Here is a 21,654-nt window from a genome sequence, read left to right as displayed (position 1 = left end):
TGAGAAAATGACTTGCCCTATTTTCAAAAATAGTTTTACATTGTTGAAGGAAACAGATAAAGGTGAATCTTGGGAACAGGGATAATTCTGTCGTACATCAGCCTAATATAAGACTAAAGAAATATGTTATCGAAAATATTATTGGTTTTTTAATATTTTTGGTAAAACCTATCTAAAATATATTTTTTTCTAACGGAAATGCTTATTTCGCAACCTAATTTCCGCTAGAAAAACTGGTAGAAAAAATAACATATTAGGTAACACCCAATTTAACATTTTCGGTAGAAAAAATAATGTTTTAGTAGCGTTTTACCGAAAATGTTAAAAAAACCAATAATATTTCCGGTAGCGTATTTCCTTAGTAATATATTAGACTGGTGTATGACCCTGGGAACAGTAACAAATAAGCATTCCAATTAGCGAATGAATGTGTAGATGCTTGCATTGTCAGATATGTTTCTTCTGCAACTGCAACTACTGCTTTTGTTTGTCTGGTTGTTTTGGTCATCTTGTCTTTGTTTCTTCACTTTGGTGGTGATGAACACTTGGACTGTAACTTTTTTTGGTCTGCAAAAAATGCGCTCCATGAGATTTACCATGTCTTTTTACTGTGTGAGTGGCAGTGGATCTATGGGGGGGTGAAGCAGAGGGAAAGGCGTTCTGTAATTTAGCTGCAACAATGGCCATGGGAAGTCAGATATCGACGAGACAAAAGCTACTACTTCTGCAAAACTTTTATCAAATGCTTTGTCATTTTGTGTATGCTGAAATGATACTGTGTACACTTTTGAGTTTTGACCATATATATACTTCGCGAATTCAGAAATAAATTAAGAGTAAACTACATGTTTAGTACCCCAACTATTGTTTCTGTTATGTTTTGATCACCCAACTCTTTTTTTAAAATCATATCTAACGTCTAGTTTTGGTTTCATTTTGATCATCCGTCGTAAAAAAATTAATGGTAATGCTAAAGTGTCACCATAAGATAATATCACGCCATCATTGAAAAAAATAAGAAAAAATACCACATAAGCACTTCTGCTAAATTTTTAAAGGTAGATGATCAAAATAAAACAAAAATGTAATATTAGATATGATTTTGAAAAAAAAAAGAATAGTTAGATGACCAAAACATAACAAAATTAATAGTCGGGATACTAAACATGTAGTTTACCCTAATATTGAATTAGTACATCTTTAGAAGCTTAAAATATAATTTTTATTATTATTTTAACTTATATTGTTTTGGATTAAAAGATTTATTTTCTTCCATCTTTTACCTTCTAAAACCTAAGGTACTAAAATAACTTTTATCATTTTGGAGGGCATGGGCATGGCCCCTACACGCCCTCCTTGTTTCCACCCTTATATATCATTATTGTTATTAGGTTTATTTGTGAAATAAATACCTAAACTATACTCTTATTTGTTTTAATTATTTAAAATTTTTCTAATCAAAATAAATATCTAACGTTTTATTCCGTAATTATTTCCAAGTCATTCCTTAAAAAATCGTTATCATCTATAATGAGTTCTTCAAAGTCTTTGAACTTTTAATCTAATTCATCATTGCAAGCGAAATCGAAGTATTTTGGATCTAGTTTTTGAGAGTTGGGATTTTGATTCGACTTACGGATAGATAGATTTTCACAGTGAAATTGTTTGGGATATGAGATTTTTTATTTTCGCAAAAAAAAAATGAAGATGCATATATCAAACTTGATACACCAGGTGAGTAGAATAAAATGTTAAAATTATAATATTTTAGAAACCTTATTATAAACTATTAATTGATTATATAGAATAGGTAACTCGGGGCTGTCTCCGGTGAGTAGAACCAAAATGTAGTGCAATATTGTTCGGCTTGTGGTCCACACCAAGTGCAATTATCAGTGGGTCACAAAGGTTTGCTAGGGGGTTAGACGAATTGGTCCACAAGCATTACCAGACAAGTTCCTTGTTCTACTCCAACAGAACCAAACATAAAGAAAACCAAATCCTTCCCCTTGTGTGTGTCACAAACAAAATAATAAAAAGGCACAACGACAATGGTGGAAAAAAACTTCTGGAGATGATTCCATTTTCTGAAACTCAAATGTCAAACAGTTCACACACTGTTACTGATGTGATTTTTCTACATGCAATCGGAGATGATCCATCGTTTTCAGTGTCTGTTACCGCAAGGTAAACAACCACATGAGATGTTGCCTGAAAAATTCGAGTTACTCCGGTGATTGACCATCGCCATATTGTTCGGCTTTTGCATTTGCTCAGCATGTTGTTGTCGAGCCGAAGCTCTCCATTCCTCGGCTTTTCGATGAACAATCGCCATTCGTTTCATTAATTTCTCCTCTAACTTCGATCTCATCTTCTGTATTTTCACCTGCAAAAAGGAAAGAAAAGTTAATGTTAGTCCATAGTCCACTAATGGATCATTGGCATATAATTGAACAAGTGCAAGTGCAGCCTTTATTAAATATGGTCCATAGACTATTTTATTCAACAATGGCTAAAAACCAAGCTTCCAGACAGGAAACAACTCAGATTTAAAGTAGACATTTCAGTTTCCCATGAATTTTCTAATGCTGGAACATCACATGGAGATGGAATTACAAGTTACAATCACCACGGTTCCGATATAAAAATCGATGTTCGACGACTTTTCGGCCTTCTTCAAGCATATTTTAAGGGGATAAGCATGCAGATAAAAGAATATTGAACTGAGAGAATGCACTCCAACAGAGGTGGACTAGTCAAGAAAAGCAAGAGATGAGAAGGTATCTTTGAGTTGCGGGTGGCTCGAGGAAGAAATCGATTTAATAAGTTCGGATGACGCTTCGAGGTATAATCTGATTCAGTTCGACAATAGGAACCAGGTGTAAAGCTGAGAAAGACTGAACAAGTACCTCAAGCTTTCTTGATTGAGCTTCTGCTTTTGCACTTTGAAGGTTCACCCAAGCTTGGATTTTTGCTTCCTCTCTCTGATACCTGTGACCCAAGCAATGGTGAATACTTATATGCTACGTAGCACAGACAATGCCAACAAATAGTTTACCTCAGGCAGCATTTAGTCCTTTCCTCCTCCTCCCATGTTGGAGTCCGTGAATCCGATACACTCCTTCGGCACACATTGCCGGTTTCAAAATGTCTAAGGCTCTTCGACACTTCTTCCTCTTCCTCCTCCCTCGAGCTCCAATTCGATGTGATAGAATCATATTGCGACCCGAGTTGTAACTTAGCTAGATGACACTCTTGCAGCTGGGAAATGTCGATTGTGCTATTGGAACTATTTGAATTGGCAGGTTCCAACGGACCTGATCGATTAGCTGGTGTATTATGCCGTGCAGGCGACGACGGCGTGTGACATCTAGAAGTGGTGGAACTTCCTAGCGGAGTCATCTCTGTCCCAGCGTCTTTATGTTTAACTTCATGGAACACTTCAGTGCCTGCATCTTTCATGGTGTCACTCACCGAGTTCCAGAACAGAAACACTTCCCTCGAGGGCTCTGAACATCGGAAATTCGGAAAAATCGATTCGACCTCATCTGTGAACTTATCTACATAATCATGCAGAAAAACAGATATGATCATAAAGCCTAATTGTATTCAACAACTCACAATCAAAATCACAAGATTCTACCTTTTAGAAACACATCATTGGTGCCTGGGATTCCATTAAAGTTTCTGGTTTGATTATGGTGCTCCTGTGGAACTGACCCTTTAAATACTTCAGCTTGTTGCTTAAAGTTATCACAGTGTTTAGCTACCTTTGATGATTCGGGCTTCATGGTGTGAGCTGGAGATTCATGGCAAGAACTGCTGATTAGCCATTTTTCTGCATCATCCCACTTTGAAGGAAAGCATTTTCTAGCAAGATAGCCGCCGCCACCGCCGCCATTGTTTCCGCCGCCGCTGAAGTTGAAAACAGGCCTACCTGGTGTAGAAGGAGCTTCAAAAGCTCTCCTTTGCGCTGTCACTGAGTTCACCCCAACTCGCCTCCTCTCCATTGAAGCAGACATTGGGAATGATTTGACAAACTCAGATGTCTCCTTGAGATTAAGCTTGCAAAGTGTGTCTGAAAATGGGTTATCATTACTTTCTCCATAAATGGTCGTTGCATTAATCTCCATACCCGGTTCCTGAATCAAAACGAAAACAAAAACACAAACACGTTAACTGAAAGAAAAACAAGAAACACAAAAGAATGCAACAAAGGTGGGATCTTTAAGCTCAAAAATACCTCATTGGAGAACCAAAGTGGAGCTTGAAAGTACTTGGGACTCGCAAGATCCATGCTTTTGTTGAAGACGAGCTTAGTTTTCCCAATAAGTTAATATAAACTGTCATGTGAAAGCGATTGCAGGTTTGGAGTTTGAAAAGAGAATGGAGTTAGCTAAACAAGGAAAAGAGAAGCTTAGACTGGTAGAGGAACTATGAACCAATGTAGTACTGTTTCATAAGACCCACATGGGCTGGATAAGTGAATAACCATTAAACAAAAGCTTTCCTTTTGATATATCTGTCCCCAAATGGCAGCATTTACCCTTTCAAAAAGAAACAACAGTGACACATTGTCCTAACCTCACAAATTCACATAGATTTAACCCAGGAGACGAAATAGTACCTCATCAAAAGGAGAACAACTTTGGGAATTTAACATAATTTAATACTACAAAAGAATACACAACAAAATTATATAAAAAGGATTAAAAAACAACCTTTAATCTTTGAATTTTGATTAATTTTTTTGATCATATTAGAAGCTTCTTCATTGGATTTCATCTTCACTTTTAGAGTGTGGGCATAGGCTCATATGCTGTTAGCATGGCAGGTAAGCAGCGGTTAAAGTTTAAAATGTACGTGTTCAATTAATATTCGAACACGATTAGTTGAAAACATGTCGAATACATATGATTGCTTAAAAATGTATACCTACATTGATATTTTCGGAAAAGTTCCATAAAAAGAATAATTGATTGTTTGAAGTGTGGATGGATGGTTGGGGGTTGGAACAATTTCTTTTTAGTGCAAATAAATCCTTACAGCTAATAAAGCATAGATCTTTCAAAAGTTCAAAGCTAACATTATGAAACATTTCCAGTTTGACATATGCTGTATAACTTAATACAGAACTATAAGCATTACAGTGTTCAGTACTTTTGTTTATTAATGTCTCTCTCTCTATGTATAGCTTTTTAGGGATTTATTGCATTTGTAAAAATATTAAGAAAATGTTGATGTAAGAAATTAGTTTAAGCGAACTTCGTAGTAATTGTCGTAGTCATCTTGGGGCATCGACGAATCTAGTGAAATTATCCTTTAATGTGAGTAAAACAGAATCATTTTTGGGCCTAAAGTCCTCGGTCGAACTTTCTTAATAATTGACGATGCATGCACACCCTTAATTGGTTCATTAGACTTTTGTTTTTCTGTTCCTATACAAAGGGGATATAAAGACATAATCCAAATAATTAAAGTTGTATTGAAACACCGAAGTTGTTGCTGGTTAACAAGACAATCAGATTCCAAGATGCAGCCAGCATATGGTGCCTTTTAATTCTCTTCATTTGGATTGAGATTCTAGGTTCAATTGTAACAATAAATATTGAAGGGATAAAAATAACTTTAATATTTATATTTGTTAATTTTTTTTCAATTTAGTCCACGATTTTTTCCCCATATTAATCTTCAAGACTGATGCAAACTTAGCTATTACCAGATTCCACAGTTTTCATGAAAAATCTCTTTCTATTGTAGTCAATCACCTTTGTTTTTACATAATATCAAATGCAAATTTTTATATGCTAAATACAATAAGAAATTTTTTTTTCTTGTACAAAAATTTCATGCAAAGGTCACTAAATATTTGACTTTTGACAGAAATTCCTAGTTGAAAAATGGAAACCAATCATATGAACAATGCAAACCAGAATGGGAGTGATAAATTTCGAGATTTCGTTCGCGAAATCACTTGGCAAAGGTCCCTTGGTGTCCGTTCTCTTCACCCGTATCTGACTGAGATTTGCCTGATGTGGAAGGAGAAGACCACTGATCCGGGATCATTAGGAAGTACGTAGCCATTGCTTTCCGGAACCTTTTCTTGTATTGTTTTGGCGAAATTACAGTCGGTGATGCATTCTTCGGTCCACCGAGGATGCCGGAAGCCTTCACCCAATTTTCAAGATGCTTGTCCCAGGTATATTGTCTCATGTAATCAATGATTCCGACAACTAACTCATGCTTCTCTTCATCCACTCCGACCAGTAACGAGTAATCCATCACGTCGCTTGCCTGCAAAGTTGAAAAGATAAAGAAATAAGAAAAACGGGATGTCGTGCACTTTTGGGTAATCTAAACTAGAAACGCATGATCATGCAGATGGATCTCCAGGCCCGAGCATGAAAGCAAAGATCTAAAACTTACTGCAAGAAAAGCAGTGTCATTCCAGATTGCTCTTTCCAGCAACCGCTTCGCTTTATTACTCACGAAAATCGGGGAAGTCCGCATTGATTCAATCAAGTTCTGATCTAGCAGAACCTTGTTGCTTCCGCTGGATTGGGGAACATAACGAGATCTAGATCCCTTGAGATCATATTGTCGAGTGACATTTCTTCCGAACAGAATATTCTCCATAACCAGAACATCCATCTTTGCCTCTTTCCCGCCTTTAAGATGCTTTACAGAAACCTTCCAACAGAAATCAACAATAAGAAAAATAAATAAGTGATCACAGAAAATATGTGCAATAAAAGCAAAGGTTCGGTTGAAAAGTATCCGCAATCATCATCAAACAACCAGGATAAATTTAAACTTAAAAGCTAGATTATATCAGGGTTATTCCAACTAATTGACAGAAATAGATTAACGATTATCGAATGTAGCTTTAGAGCATCTGAAGTCATAGTAACCAGCACCTGATAAACGCCAAGAATCTTTGCCAGGCACGTTGGACTTCGAGAACTAATTGATTCAGACAAGTACTTGAAATATTCAGGTGCGACTTTTATAAATGATTCCAACTCTGTCTTTGTGACTTGTTTAACAATAAATCGATCATCTGAGGTTTTTGCAAAGAAAACTTTGCTCTTGCCACCCTGAGCTTTCCACTTCTTACAACGACTCAAAGACCTTGTAAAATCTAGCTCTGATGGGCAACACATTTTCCTCAATGCTTCGAATCTCTTTGCATAATAGCATGTAACAGTAAATTTCACCTTATCGGGCGATCCATCATCTCCGAAAGACACCTTTACATGCAAAGACTTTGTCGAGGAGAGTGGATCCATATTCAAGCTGCGAGATCCAGTAATGTTATCTGTTGAACCAAGACTTTTATGAAGATCAAAGGTCAGCTCATCAACCGAACATGACCATTGAATTATCGAATCAGGAAACGATACTGAGGCTGTTAAATCCCCATTTTCTTTAGGCCTATCCTCATCATGACTTACTTCAAAATGATATTCAGGTGATGCTAGAGCGTATGATATCATACTTGTGGGCTCATCGTCGTAAACTGGAATAACAGTGTCGTTAAAGCCCACTGGCAAAAGCAGTCTAGCCCCGTCTTGCACTTCCAACTCTCTAAATGAAGAAACATAGATTGGATCATATTCAGTAAATGTATCGATCTTTGAAGCGTTTCCTAAAAGGTTATTGTTCAAGGAACGGTAGAAGCTTAAGAAAGGCATTTTTAACCAGCTTACAGTGTCTTCCATATTTTCAGAGCTTCTAGTAGACAATACAGGAGAAAGAGAATGAAAAACCATCGGCTCAATCTTGTCTTCAGAGTGGACTTCCAAATCTATACCCTTAGTTACTACATCCGCAAAAGTAATATCTAAAGCAGCAGAATCAGAAAGAGAACTCAAACTATTCTTGGGTAGTGCAACTGCTCGCTGAATTTCGCCGGTCCAAGCAGCTTCGAGGGTATCTGACAAATTTTCTATGACAGGAAACTGACCTTCAGACAAGGCCCGGCGAACATTTGCCAGAGGTTTCGCACATTCCAGTTGTTCATACATGCTCTGGCTATCAGCAAGAATACCATGGTCTACCGATACAGGATTTGAAGTTCCACTCGTATTTGGTTCTTGATGTATAAAGTCTGAGTGATTAGTGCTGCCATTTAATTCTCCTTGGTCAGAGCCCCTATCAAGCTTCGCATCCGAAAGAGCAAAGTCACAGCCTTCACTGCCTTTTCCAAGCTCCAGCATATCGATGTCCTGGAGGTTGTAATTTTCTAAATTGGTTGCAAAAACCAGGCGATGGTCCCACATATAAGATTGGAAAAGTAATTGTCGCCGCAACCGTTAATTTCAAGAATGTCGATAGCAGGTTCCCCTTTTTTCACTTCCCTTTTCAAAGCCTTTTGCAACGATTCCTGAACCAAATCCAAGAACAATAAGAAACCAGACACTAAAAACAGCAATGAATATATTTGACATTTGCCAAAGTTCTATTCTTTACCAGAATTGTATTGATAAATGCAAAGGGTAATCACAATAGACCTCCACATATTCGAACTTTTCAAAACAATTTGCCAAATATCTCAACATGACGAATTCACAAAACAGAGAGATAGAATTTCTAACAGATAATATCATTGCTGGAATGCACTCATAGTCGTTCATTTTTATTGTCAACATAATCAACAAAGCAAAAACTAAAACATATGAAGTAAGTCTCACCTGAAACTCCATTTTCTCCTTTCGTAACATTCCTTCAAGCTCAGCAATTTGATGTCTCAGTTCAGGTGTTTTCATGATACTATGAGGTGCCCCAGCCGCAATTAATTTATCTGTAATTTTAATTAGGGAATTGTGTACTTGAGAAAACATATGCTCTGCCCGATCAGCCACCTGTTTACGATAATAAAATAAAAATATGTTAACTAAATGCAGAAAGATCTCTATATCGGCTCTTCAAAAAACCAAAACTATTATCCACGCACCTTATCTACCTCTTTCTGTATCCACTCCTGATTCTCAAAGTCAAAACTAACTTTCGAGGGTGGAAGGTAGACAGAATGGACGTCAATTGTAGCATATTGAAAGCAAGCCACCATTCTCCCAAATCTACAGATATTTTTAGACAATGAATAGTCGGCTCGTTTGAAGATTCACAAAATTTCGTAGAGAACCAATAGATTTTCTATGACTGATATATCGACAGAAGAGTTTACGGACAAAAAGGCTGATATAAATCAAACAACTATGTAGCAATGATTAATTACACAATGTGGTGAATTAAAATAATAGGTCAAGAACCTGCACAAAAGCTGTCTTTTAGCACATTCTGGATGAGGCAACTATTTGTATATATATGATATTTGGTTAATAGATATAAAGATCAAAGGAAACGGACCCGTAGAAACGAAGACAATCTCTATGTAAAGAATGACCACAGCTTGCAACTTGGCTTGCAGCTGCATGATTTGAAAAACTGAGCTCCAAAAACTTCCCAAAAGATAAACCCCAGGCAGCATCAGACATCACTATTCTCTGGGTTGTCTGAGGTAAGCCATTGGCTCTGGGACATCGCATGCATCTGTGCCACATCCAGATCTTGCCCACTCTTTCACAGGATAAAATTTCGGAGAGCTTCTTAACAGATATGGTGAGGGTTCCTTGTTGATGACTATAACAGTGAATGTGTGCTTCCGAAGGCATATCACATGAATGGCATCGGTAACACTGAAAAATTAATGCGCTCCATAGTTTCAAAAGAACAACTGGGGTTTGTACAATGCAGTATATAAATGCAAAGGAAAAAATATTTACCTGATCCAATAAATCATCCCGTAGAAACCGACCCAAAGGTTTATCAAAGCTGCCATAGTACTTTATTCGAAAGAGATGGGATCTTTCACAGACACTCCCTTTCCACACGCATCGAGATGATAAAGAAACCAAAATGCTCTGGTTGTCTTTGGGTGATGGAGGAAATTCTTCTTTCAATGGTTTTGACTCCTCGGAACGGTAATTAAGGTTGTTAGCATCTTGTTGCTCAGATGATAACTCTGAACCACCCGGCTGAATTTCAACTTCTGTTCTATGATTATCTACGTCAACATGTACCATAGAAAATTGTCCTAAAGAATTTATTCCTGCACGACTACTAAAATTGAGACCATTATTCAAGAAAGCCAACTCCCTTTCCTCTGCAAAAGCTTCCATCATTGAATATACATTGGAATCCATATAAGTTTTATTGGAAAAGGCGTCTGAAATAACTATGTCAGAAGTAGATGGTGAAAGGGAAGGGAATTCTAAAGGGGTTGGACTTGAAGACAATGATCTTGTACCATTAGTTAAAGCGGGAACAGCGTTGACTATTTTCTGTTCCTGGGACCTTTTATCCGAAGGAATATTAAAATCAGGAAAGATTGATATGGACCTCGTGACACCTGATGGTTTATCAAGAAGTGCCACATCAATCAGATTTTCCAAAGGCAATCCTGGCAGAGATGCTCCTTCATCCGCAAGAAACGATGTCTCCAGGGCCAAATGATAAGCTGCAAAAATTCCGTATTGGACCACATGCTTGACTTTCTTCAATTCATCTCCATTTGCCCCCCTAAGTAATATCTGAAGCAAATACATATGTGCAAGCACAAGATTTAGACTAATTAAATGACCCATTACTACAAATTACATCTACTCTTATTTTCTATTTACTATTGTTTTTTGTTAGTTTCGATAACTTACAGTGCAACCCAATGGCTTTGGGCAGCCTTCAAAATACATTAAAGTCTTGGTCAATTTCTTCCCTCCTTGTCCAGCAGAACCAAGATCTTCCACCAACCTCTCAACATGAAACTTTTCACAGTGACCCATTTTCTGAGAAGAGAGATGATCAATTGAAGGGACTATTTCAGTGCCTGTGCAGCGAGCAATGCGTTCTAATGATGTCCTCTTGATATTGAGAACAAGCGATATATTATTTTCAAGAAGATTGTCCTGGACAAATCGGGAAACTGATTTCTCTACCAGAATGATGTTGGGTTGATGTGCAAGTATCTTTGCTACTGCCATCTTCAAATAGTCCATTTCCTGGTTAAAGAAAGATAAAAAAGATTGGGTGGGGGGAAGCTTGTAAGCTCAATGAAACAAAAGGCAATAATCCTAAAGCACACAAAAACATGAAATACCTGCTGCAACAAAGTATCGAAACTTGAAAGTAGGTTAGAGACTCGCTGGTATTCAAGAGCTCCGCCAAGGATCAACAACCGAGGTTTCTCTCTTTCTGAAGCCATGCGTCGATGAGCAACATTTTTCTTGCAAACAACTCCTTTGACAATCATACTATAAGCCATAGAAAAATCAGAAAGAGAAAGAAAATGTTAACAACTAATGCAGCAGTATGATTGAATTGGTATGTTGGTATCATGCAGCTAATGAAAGAGATAAAAACGGTGCACCTGATAATCTAATATCAACAATGTACTATCATGAAAACTTGCATTTCAAAGAGCAAAATGCCATAATTAGTTGTATAGAAACAATTATCATCTTGTGTATCAATTACCTCTCACACCGATGTCCAGAAGCTATGCATTTCACTTTAACATATCCACCAGGATCCATCCCTCCCCCTGTGCTTTTGTCTGGCTTTAAAAGTGTAGCAGCCTCCCATGAAAGAGCAGTGATGACCTCCAACCAGCTTTTTTTATCATTTTCATCGCCCACAGGAAGGTTCTCGACCTGTAAAAGCTTAGATACCAAAGCCCTAAAATGTCCATCAACTATATTCTTCAGTGCTTTCTTTTGCTCCTTCTTTGACTTATCCTTAAATCGAGACTTCCCGCTTCCAAAGCTGCTCGTGCGCAGATATCCCAACTCTCCTGTAACATCAAAATCTTCATCGTCATCCTCCAACAAAGCAGCTTCCTTTTCATCTTCTTCATCTTCGGGTTCAGGAGGGAGCCAGAGAAGTTTATTGTCTTCAAAATCTATAGGATCGGCAGGTTGTAAAGGAGATGGTGCTTTGCATTCATCATCAACTTCACGCTCAACTTTCTTTGGAAGCGGTGGTAGTCCTTCCAAACCTGGTGAAGGGAAAATGTAGGGTATAGAAGAACATCTTAAACTTTTGAAGTCGGGATTTTCTTTATTGGGATGAAATTTATGCAACCCATCATCACTGCTCATATCCTCAAATTCGAAAGGAGTATGACAGCAGCTTTCTTGAGAGAAAAGCTTTGTTTCAGAATCAGACATATAGAAGCTGCAGGTACTGAACACATCATCCTCATCATCGCTCCTGATGCCACAAGACGAGCAAAGCAACAAGTGAGTAATAGGAATAAAAAATTAAGACCTACTTTTGTCTCCAACCCTTCCACTATGTTTTAATGGCTACTGGTTCTTACTAAAACATATTCGATAGATAGCACTGATAAAAAATGCTTGACTGATAGACAAAACTAGAAAAATTTAGGAAAATAAGCCCGTATGATTTTCTGATCTTACCTGTGGAATGAAAACTCAAATTGGCTTGATAAGGGGGTCCAATAAAGCCTATTGGATGGATAGTCTTCATCCATTGTCATATCATTCCTCTTCTTTGGTGCAATATCTTCAGGCCTATCTGTTCTTTTATTCATTACAGACAGTGGATGAGGGATAAGAATAGACCTTGGTCGAAATTGTTGATATGCTCCAACTGGATGTGGTGATAGTGAACCAAGAGTAAAATTACTGTGAGTGGTTCCATTGGATATAGTGCTTAAAAAACTTGTCAATGGTGAAGTACTAAGTTCCTGATTCGGCAGTTGCACTCCATCATCAATAGCAGTTGTGCCTTCCTCCCACTGCTGGAAACAAAAGTTACAAACTCGAATCATGTCCCACTCTTCTTGCGGAATCCTAGAATCATTGGGTGGCACAGGAACCGAGTTTGCCGTACATTTGGCGCAGAAAACTCTGCCACAAAGTCGACAATGGTGTCTACGGTTAAATAATGTGAACATGGTTTTGCATTCATAGCACATCCTGCAGCTATGATTAGCCATCCAAAAATCCCTTGAGACATGATCAGGGTCCGATGGCCAAGGGATCCACGACCTTACTAAACCAACTATCTCAGAAATTGTCTTGTTAGAAGCATCCATCCCTGAATGATCCTACTGCACCTACTCATCATGCTATCCACATTCGTAATAGTAAAAAACAATGAACTATTTATCACCCCAATTCACCTCAAAGGAGAACTCACTTTTAGCAACGGCAACAATCGGATTTCGACAATTCAACAAACATATAACAGATTATATTATCCTCAAATCCACCTATCAAACTAACCCCCACACTTCTCTATCTTAGTCCAAATGACTGATCCAAATCAATGCCTAATTTCAGATTGCAATAAAGTAAACCTACTTTACAAAGGACATAAAGAATTGATTCTCAGTCACTACAAATAACATCGAACACCCTTTTTCTCAAGAACCAACTCATAAACATCTGTCATCTATCACTCCCACGCCTAAATTTTAAACAAATCTCATTTGTTCACCTAAATATCAGCAACATGAATATCAATTCTAATTTCCAGCCAATGATAACTAAATCAACAAATCAATAATCTCCTTCCAGTTTCACATAAAAAACAACAAATGTGATTCAGGTTTATCAAGATCAAAATTCATGCCCACCGTACCTCAGTCTGTCAATCTTAAACGTCAACAATCAATGGTCAATCTATTAAAGAATGAAGCAACCAGCCAACAGATTCTCGCCACGAACGCAAAAACGCAAACGCAAACAAACCGTTATATTTAAAAGCAAAAGAAAGGAAGAAAGTTGGTCAAAAGCCAAATGAAAGAGAGCGGGGGGGGGGGGGGAAGCTCGCAAAACCCAGAATCGAATTCAATATGAAGAAACCAATAAATCGATAAAATCCGTGTTCTTGTTCTTGATCATCAGCAGCTGCTTATAAATATAAAAAAAGAAGAACCCCATTTCTATAAAATATTTAACAAATTTAAATGGAAAAAATCTGGGGATATTTAAATGTAATCTCACAATCTACAAATTTGACTCAAATTTTCCCCCTTTTTTTTCTTTTTTGAATTTGTTTGTTTACAATGCTGCTGATGCATATTGTTTTGGCATCATTATCCTTTGGCGGAAAACGCGTCACACTCATTTAACGTGGGAACATTATTAGAACGGTAGACTTTATTGTATAAGAACAAAACTGAATTTCCGAGCAGTTATTTTGGGATAAATCAACTTTTGGTCTCTGAATTTAACATTTCTTTTCAATTTTGTCCCTTAACTTTTTATCTACTTGAATTTCTTGTCATTTTAATGATATGTTATCCTAAAATTATGTCTCATGCTATAATATTAAATCTCCACATCATTAAAATGATTAAAAAATATATCTATTTCAAGATTAATGCGCACAAATTTTTGAATCTAAATTGGAAAAAGACATCATCAAGTTAAGGGAGTGGAAGTTGTTTTATTCTCGTTTCAAAAAAAAATTGTTTTATTTTTTATTGCGAAGGCACAAAATTGGCCTTCAGATAGAGACAAAGACTGTACTTATATGCGAAGTTTAGACTTACTATTTTTTAAGACAACTTTGCAACAGAAACGGAACGGTCAATAAATTAGTTGTCTCTCGCCAACGAAGACGAAACCGCGTTTGGACGCCCATACACTCTCAACAATAAACGGTAAGGACCCGAATTTGTAGGAATAATTCTGCTATTAGTCCCTATAATCTTTGATCATTTAGAATTTAATTATTTACCAGGAGTTTTACGATGGCTTTATTAATTTGACTTCAAGTATTGAATCCAAAGAGTATAGAGATTGAATCACTACCTCTAAAAGTAGTGGCATTGTATTTCAAATATATGAAGATTACATGATTCAACTCGGTTGATATCATTATCGATTTAATATATAATATGATATGAGATTAAACATATTTAAATATTTAGTATATTCAGATTTAAGGGTAAAAAATTCTAAATAATTTAGAAGGGAAAAAAAAGCATTCAAATTTCATATTGCTATCGGAATTCAAAGATATTTGGGTAAACTGCATATTCCATATCTAATCTATCCGTATCTTTTAGTACCTAAATTTTAATTTGTTTCAAAATCATACTTAATATTTATTTTTTATTTCATTTTAATATCCGTCGTTAAAAATTTAACGGAACTACTGCACGTGATATTTTTTATAAATAAATTATATCATTCATCACTTAATTATCTTCTCACTCCTATTTTGATTACTAAAGTTTAAACAATTTTAATTTACCTACTCAACTTTCAAATTGATCATGTTTTAATAACTCTAATTTATTTTATTAATAATTATTATGACATGATATTTTTATTATTATTTTATTAGTATAAAATTAAAATAGAAAAATAAATTTGAAAGTTAGAGTGATTAAATTAGGAGTAATTTTAAAGTTAAGTAATTAAATTAAAAAAAAAATAAACTTCAGTAACTAAAATATAAGTGAGAAGATAGTTGAGTGATGAATTATATAATTTCCTATTAAAAAAAGTGTCATGTTATAACAATCCCATTAAGTTTTGAACGGGACGTATCAAAACGAAACAAAAGGTAAATATTAGATATTATTATGAAACGAATGAAAGTTTAGATATTAAAATAAAATAAAATTAATAGTTTAGGTATTAAATGTATAGTTTACCCATTATCTTTCTTTAATAACAGTAAGGGCTAAATATTTAAATTATACATGAGTTTTGATTAAATAGGTAGCGTGTTATACAAAATTTTAATTTATCTAATTATATTATTCTAGTCGTGAATGATACTGAGTTTTAAATTCGATCTTAGACAATCACTTTCCTTCATCATATTACTATTATAATAAAGATAATAATAATAATAATAAGCCGTTAGTATAGAGATAATAATTGATTTTTAACCCTGAAATTAATATTAAATATATACATATATTGATTTTTTAATAACAAAATTAACTTTTGATTTTTCTTAGTCTTTTTATGTATATTTATTGTTTTTATAACAATTTCAAGGATAGATCAAGAGGTTAATTACAAAATAATATATATTTAAAATTTTCTTAATCGATTAACAATGTATCTATATTCTACAGACGCAAGTCGTTCAACTTTGAGATTTCTAGAAAGAACAATAATCCCTTCAAACACTTGAACTCGTTCGATGAATTTAACTAATTAATTATATAATAGATATTTTGTAGGTAAATGTATACCTGGGTGAACATGCCATGCGTCACGGAATTACTAATTAATTTGTTTGGTGTAACAAACCCCAACAAATTCAGGATCACATAATTTGATAAAATACAATTTAAAATTAAAATTGGAGTTTCATTAATAATTTAATCTAATTTATCAATAAAAAATAGTACAACTTAAAAACGTAGAAAATTAAATTATGATATAAGCAGATTGGGGACACTGTGGATAAAACCAACCCAAATAACATAAACCAAATAGCTCGTAAATTTAATCTAATGTTTCGGACACGTGGTCCAATTTGACTTCATGGATTGGGCCGTATAATAAGACATTAGACAAACTTGCAGTTCAAATGGGTCCAAACCAAATAAGATTTCCTTGGAAGAAATTATTATAGTATTTGGAGGAGCATTTTGGGTTCATGTAGACTGTGGTATTGGATTGGGAGCAGAAGATGACTCGACTATATAAGAGGTAAATTGCTTAGAGTGTTTTTATGTACTTCATTGGGAGAATATTTAAGGGATTGTAAAAGAGTAATATTATTTTACGTGGTATTCGAGATGCTATGTGAAATAGAATCGTATGTAAATGTAGAGATAAGGCTGACGCGATTAATGAGTGGTTATGTACGGACTTGAGTGTTGTGGGTTGAGTTTATATGATTCTTTTATAAGTCGTAGTAATTGGTTGCATCCTTTTTTTAATAATTTTTACTTGAGGGGAGGAGGAAAGAGAATTTTATTAATAAAGTGTATTGAACAGTTGAATTCACAAAACTTTAAGGGAGAATAGAAGTATAAATATATTTTTGGAATTCAAATTATCAAAGGAGACACGTTTTAATTTTTATATTTGTATACTAGTTTTATCATATAATTAAATATGTTAATTTTTATTCAAGGTTATTAAGGCTTAAATATACAAAAGGTGCACAATCTATGCCCGTTTTTTTAATTTTGTGCCTAACGTTTATTTTGTTATAGTTTGATGCCTAATGTTTCATTCTGTTACTCAAAATGGGCCAAACAGTGACATTCCGTTAGTTTTATCTAAGTGACACGTGTCACAATCCGATAAATTTAAAATATATAAAATTAAAAAAAAATTATATAGTTTTTAAGAAAGAAATTACATAAATTTCAAAATAACCCAAAACTTTGAAAATCTTCATTTTAACCCCTAAACTCACACCGATCGTCGCCTTTTGCTATCAACAAAGCTCTACTTGACCTCACCTCCCCCTGGCAACCAAAACCCCTATGAAATCGTGACTGATCAACGGTCGATCGATGATGAATCGACGTTTTATACCCCGCGAACCTTATGATGAAAATTGCATCTCAAACGATTTCGGCGGCCAATCGACGACAACTACATTGACTTATAGCTAGGATGATGACGATGACTACGTCAACGACGGTGGTCGTGGCCGGAAAAGACGGCGGTGACTGGTTAGTGTTAGGATTTGGGAATTTTGAGGCTTTTTTGTAATTTAAAAGAAATAATGATTTTTATATAAATATAATAATATATTTAATATTTAAAAAATAAAATTCAAAATTACGAGATTGTGACTTGTGTCGTTTAACGGATAAAACTAACGGTCTGTCACGGTTTGACCTATTTTGAGTAACAGAATGATACGTTAGGCATCAAACTAAAACGAAATAAACGTTAGACACTAAACTAAAAAAACAAACATATATTTTACACCTTTTATATATTTAAGCCGATTATTAATGACCATTTAAAAAGCTGTGTACCAATAAATATTACATGTAATAGTAAGATATATTGTACTTTCAATAAAGATTTAGATTTAGATCTTAAAATTAACATGCTTAAGAAAAGATAGTCACAAAGTTTGTTTATAAATAATAGAACGAACATAGATCATAATCCAATTATATCTATGTAGCGTAAATAAATCAAATTTGCAATTTCGCGTGACTATTTTGAGAATTTGACCTATATGCGTGCCTCACCAAAAATAAGAAAGAACACGTTTTCTTTTTTAAGTTTGTAGTTTATGCAAGAGTGTCGGACCGCACTAAATTATACTTCAATTGTTTAATACTGCGATCAATTTGCCCTATATGCCTACTTAACTAGCTTACTGTTTAAGATAAGGTTTTTCATTACGAATTAAATTATTTTAATGATTGTTGTTATCGTTAAAAAATCTAAATTCAAATATCAAAAACTTGTAAAATATTTAAAATTTTATTGTTAAATGATTAAAATTATTTAAAATAAATATTATATCGTAATGATCATAAATTAATAAAAAAAACTAAGGCTTTTCCCTTACTTCAAGTTTCCACACTAATAAAATATATTTTATTTTAGGGTTAAGTATACAAATGGTCCTCCATCTATATGATATTATTTTGTTAAGTCCCTTAATTATTAAAAGTTATAAAGTGGTTCTCTGACTACAATGTGTTATTTTGTTGAGTCCATTAACTATTAAAAGTTACAAAATGGTCACTTGATTATTAAAATATTTCAAACTTGCCCTTTTCATTACAAAATTATCGTCGTCTAATATGGGCGTCAACTTGTTGACTGAGATATGATAAAATTATATTTTAATGATGTATATTGGTACCGTCATTGCTTTCAAACATTGACTCGACGACATAATGTTTTAAGCACTAGTTCAACGACATCACATAAACGGAGATTCGATCCATAATATACAACTAAAACAGTTTTGGGATCATATTTTATCATATCTCAATTAACATGTTAACGCCCAACTCAGACGATCACCAATATTTTAACGAAAAATGATGAATTTGAAACATATGAACAGTCGAGTGACCATTTTATAACTTTTAATAGTCAAGAGACTCAACAAAGATGCGCTCTATAGTCGAATGATCATTTGATAACTTTTGATAGTCATGAGGCTCAACAAAATAATACCCTATAGTAGGGGGACCATTTGTGTAGTTTACCCTTTGTAATGTTGATAATTTAATCAGAGCTGCATAATCTTCGTTTTCGTCTGGTTAAGGAAACAAGCTAGGAACCCACATATTCTAATGCTTGAAGTAAGGTTAATGTAACTTTTAATCCCTAATGTTTAGGTTAATATATAATTAATGATACTTGTAGTATGTCCCCGCAATATAATTCACCTCTATCCCTTAACTCTGTTAAGAATTCCAGCTGGGTTGTTCAACGAAGTTAGGGATTAGGGAGGATTGTATCTAGAAATATACTACAAGTACCAAATTATACATTTTTATACACCTGCCCCAATTGTATGTTTAGTTAACTTTGGGGACCAAACATGATATTAACAATTTAAATTTATTAATTTTATTATACTTAGGGGTGGTTATTTTACTCAAACTTGAAGGTTCATATTTAATTTTACATAATAGAGTTTTTTTAAAATTTGAGTTCATTTTGAATCGATTTTTTGAAGAATTAAGTCGGAATGGATTTAAGATAAAAAATATTTGACCTGATTCGGATAATAATATAACTATCCTCTATACTTTTAAGGATAATTACTATAATGACTCTCTCTCTATATTTTTTATTTTAATTAACTCTTTATTTTATTAAATAATTTTTTTATATTTATATTGAGATAACTTGAGGACAAATTTTAAATTTAGAAATTAAATCATATTTATTCTTTAAATATAAATCATATCAAATTCAAAATAAAGAAAATATAATTTTCAGATCATATTGGTCAAAGGCCTGATCCAAATTAACTTGTATCCATGGTATGCTGATAAGGCAAGGACGTGATGTGTATCTGTATTACTATTAAAATAATCACAAGCCTACGAACAATAAATATTACAGATGTAAACAATGAATAATAAAAATAATAATAATAATAAATAAATATATTGTTTATTTGAGCACGTTTCTCATGTTTTGCAAAATGAATGGTACGCAAAACAAAAGTCCAAAAGGTCTTATTCGTGGTGGGCCAGATACAGTTTAGAAAATAGAAAAAGTACCTAAAAAGCTTCCATCTCTCTGATTATTTAATTTTACTCACGTGTTATATTCTACTTTTTTTAGTTTTTTTTACCAACATGTTATATTTTTTAATAGATACTTTCATATTTTTGTATTAATTATATCATTGATACATTTATAAATTAAAAAAAATGATACTACACATTAAACATATAAAAATACTCTTTTTAAAATGTATTTTATAATTTTGATAATTAAGTATAACAATAAAAATGTAAGCGATCGAATCAACTCTCGTGCCACCAAATACAAGTATGTTACCATTGAATAATTAGTGATAATTAAAATAATGTCTAATTATGAATTTCATTAATATTTATATAAAATTGATAATTTGGTTTATCTATTTCAATAGATAGAAATTTCGTTTTTATGTTTTATGAAGAGATGAAAGGTATTTAAATTGAGGTGAAATGCAATATCATATATTACAAGATAATTTTTTTTCGTTTCTCTTTATTAACTAAATAAGTAAAATGAGTGGATATTTGGTGAATTTTATGTAAAATATAAGTTTATTCTTGAGAATAGTTTGAAGATGTAAATTATTATATTCATTAAGGTTGATATCAAACAAGAGAAAGGATTGTCGCCGATTGCATTTCACATTTCAATGTAGTAGAGACATACGTTTTCCCTTTGGTTGGTGAAGGTGAACACTAATACATGATGACAAATAAGCAACATTTTATGACGATGTCAAATCTAATTTTTTTTTAAAAATAAACTAAAATAACGGCCAAATGACTGAAAACTATAAAAAAAACAAAAAAAAACGTACTATAAAAACAGAGTAAAACATGTCGTGAAGACATAATTATTAAAAAATAAAGGAAAAATAAGAAAATAGATGAAAAAATTAATAGTGGCAGGGATCAACATTAAATTTGTGGATTTTTATTAAATTTTGTGGGGTTCGAGTAGGTGGGGTTTGATAAAATTTTGAGGTTAAATCGGGATCATTTTATGTTTTCATTAGGTTACATTAAACTAAATTAGATTAAAATTAAGATAAGATGGAGACTTTTAAGCTTCAATTAGGTTAAAAATTTGATTCACTTTATTTGGAATAAAAGAAATAAAAAAATAATGCAAATAAAATAATTTTAAATAATGATGATTTCTTTTAAAGGTAAAAGTATATAAATGATCATTGAAGTAATTTTTTTTCTTAAATTTCAAAAGTAACGCGGTAAACAGTAATAATTAATTCTCACGTTTAACATCAAGACATGTCCCTACATGGATCAATACATTATTTTTAAAATTATTTAATTTCCCTATATGCTCCAAAACAAATGTGCCTTTAAATATGCGTCACTCCTTCAATTCTCGAAATCTCTCAAATTCACTTCAATTTCCTCATCCACCTTCTTCTTCTTCTTCTTCTTCTTCCTCTTCC

The 21,654-nt window shown here is 33.7% G+C and overlaps 1 protein-coding gene and 1 pseudogene across 1 annotated transcript; both read right to left on the bottom strand.

The window, feature by feature from the left end:
* Window positions 1–2,082: 2,082 nt before the first annotated feature.
* On the bottom strand, window positions 2,083–4,285 carry LOC120210299. The gene is made up of 4 exons (XM_039209058.1): window positions 3,644–4,285; window positions 3,059–3,560; window positions 2,910–2,991; window positions 2,083–2,386 (listed from the first exon to the last, which is right to left on the bottom strand). The coding sequence occupies exons 1-4, from the start codon at window positions 4,131–4,133 to the stop codon at window positions 2,168–2,170; spliced, it is 1,293 nt and encodes a 430-aa protein (XP_039064989.1). The 5' UTR covers window positions 4,134–4,285; the 3' UTR covers window positions 2,083–2,167.
* Window positions 4,286–5,731: 1,446 nt separating this feature from the next.
* On the bottom strand, window positions 5,732–13,117 carry LOC120210298 (annotated as a pseudogene).
* Window positions 13,118–21,654: the final 8,537 nt, after the last annotated feature.

Source organism: Hibiscus syriacus, unplaced genomic scaffold (genome assembly GCF_006381635.1).
Source record: "Hibiscus syriacus cultivar Baekdansim isolate YM2019G1 unplaced genomic scaffold, ASM638163v2 tig00109923_pilon, whole genome shotgun sequence".
NCBI classification, from domain to species: domain Eukaryota; kingdom Viridiplantae; phylum Streptophyta; class Magnoliopsida; order Malvales; family Malvaceae; genus Hibiscus; species Hibiscus syriacus.
This window is presented reverse-complemented; position numbering and strand designations above follow the sequence as displayed.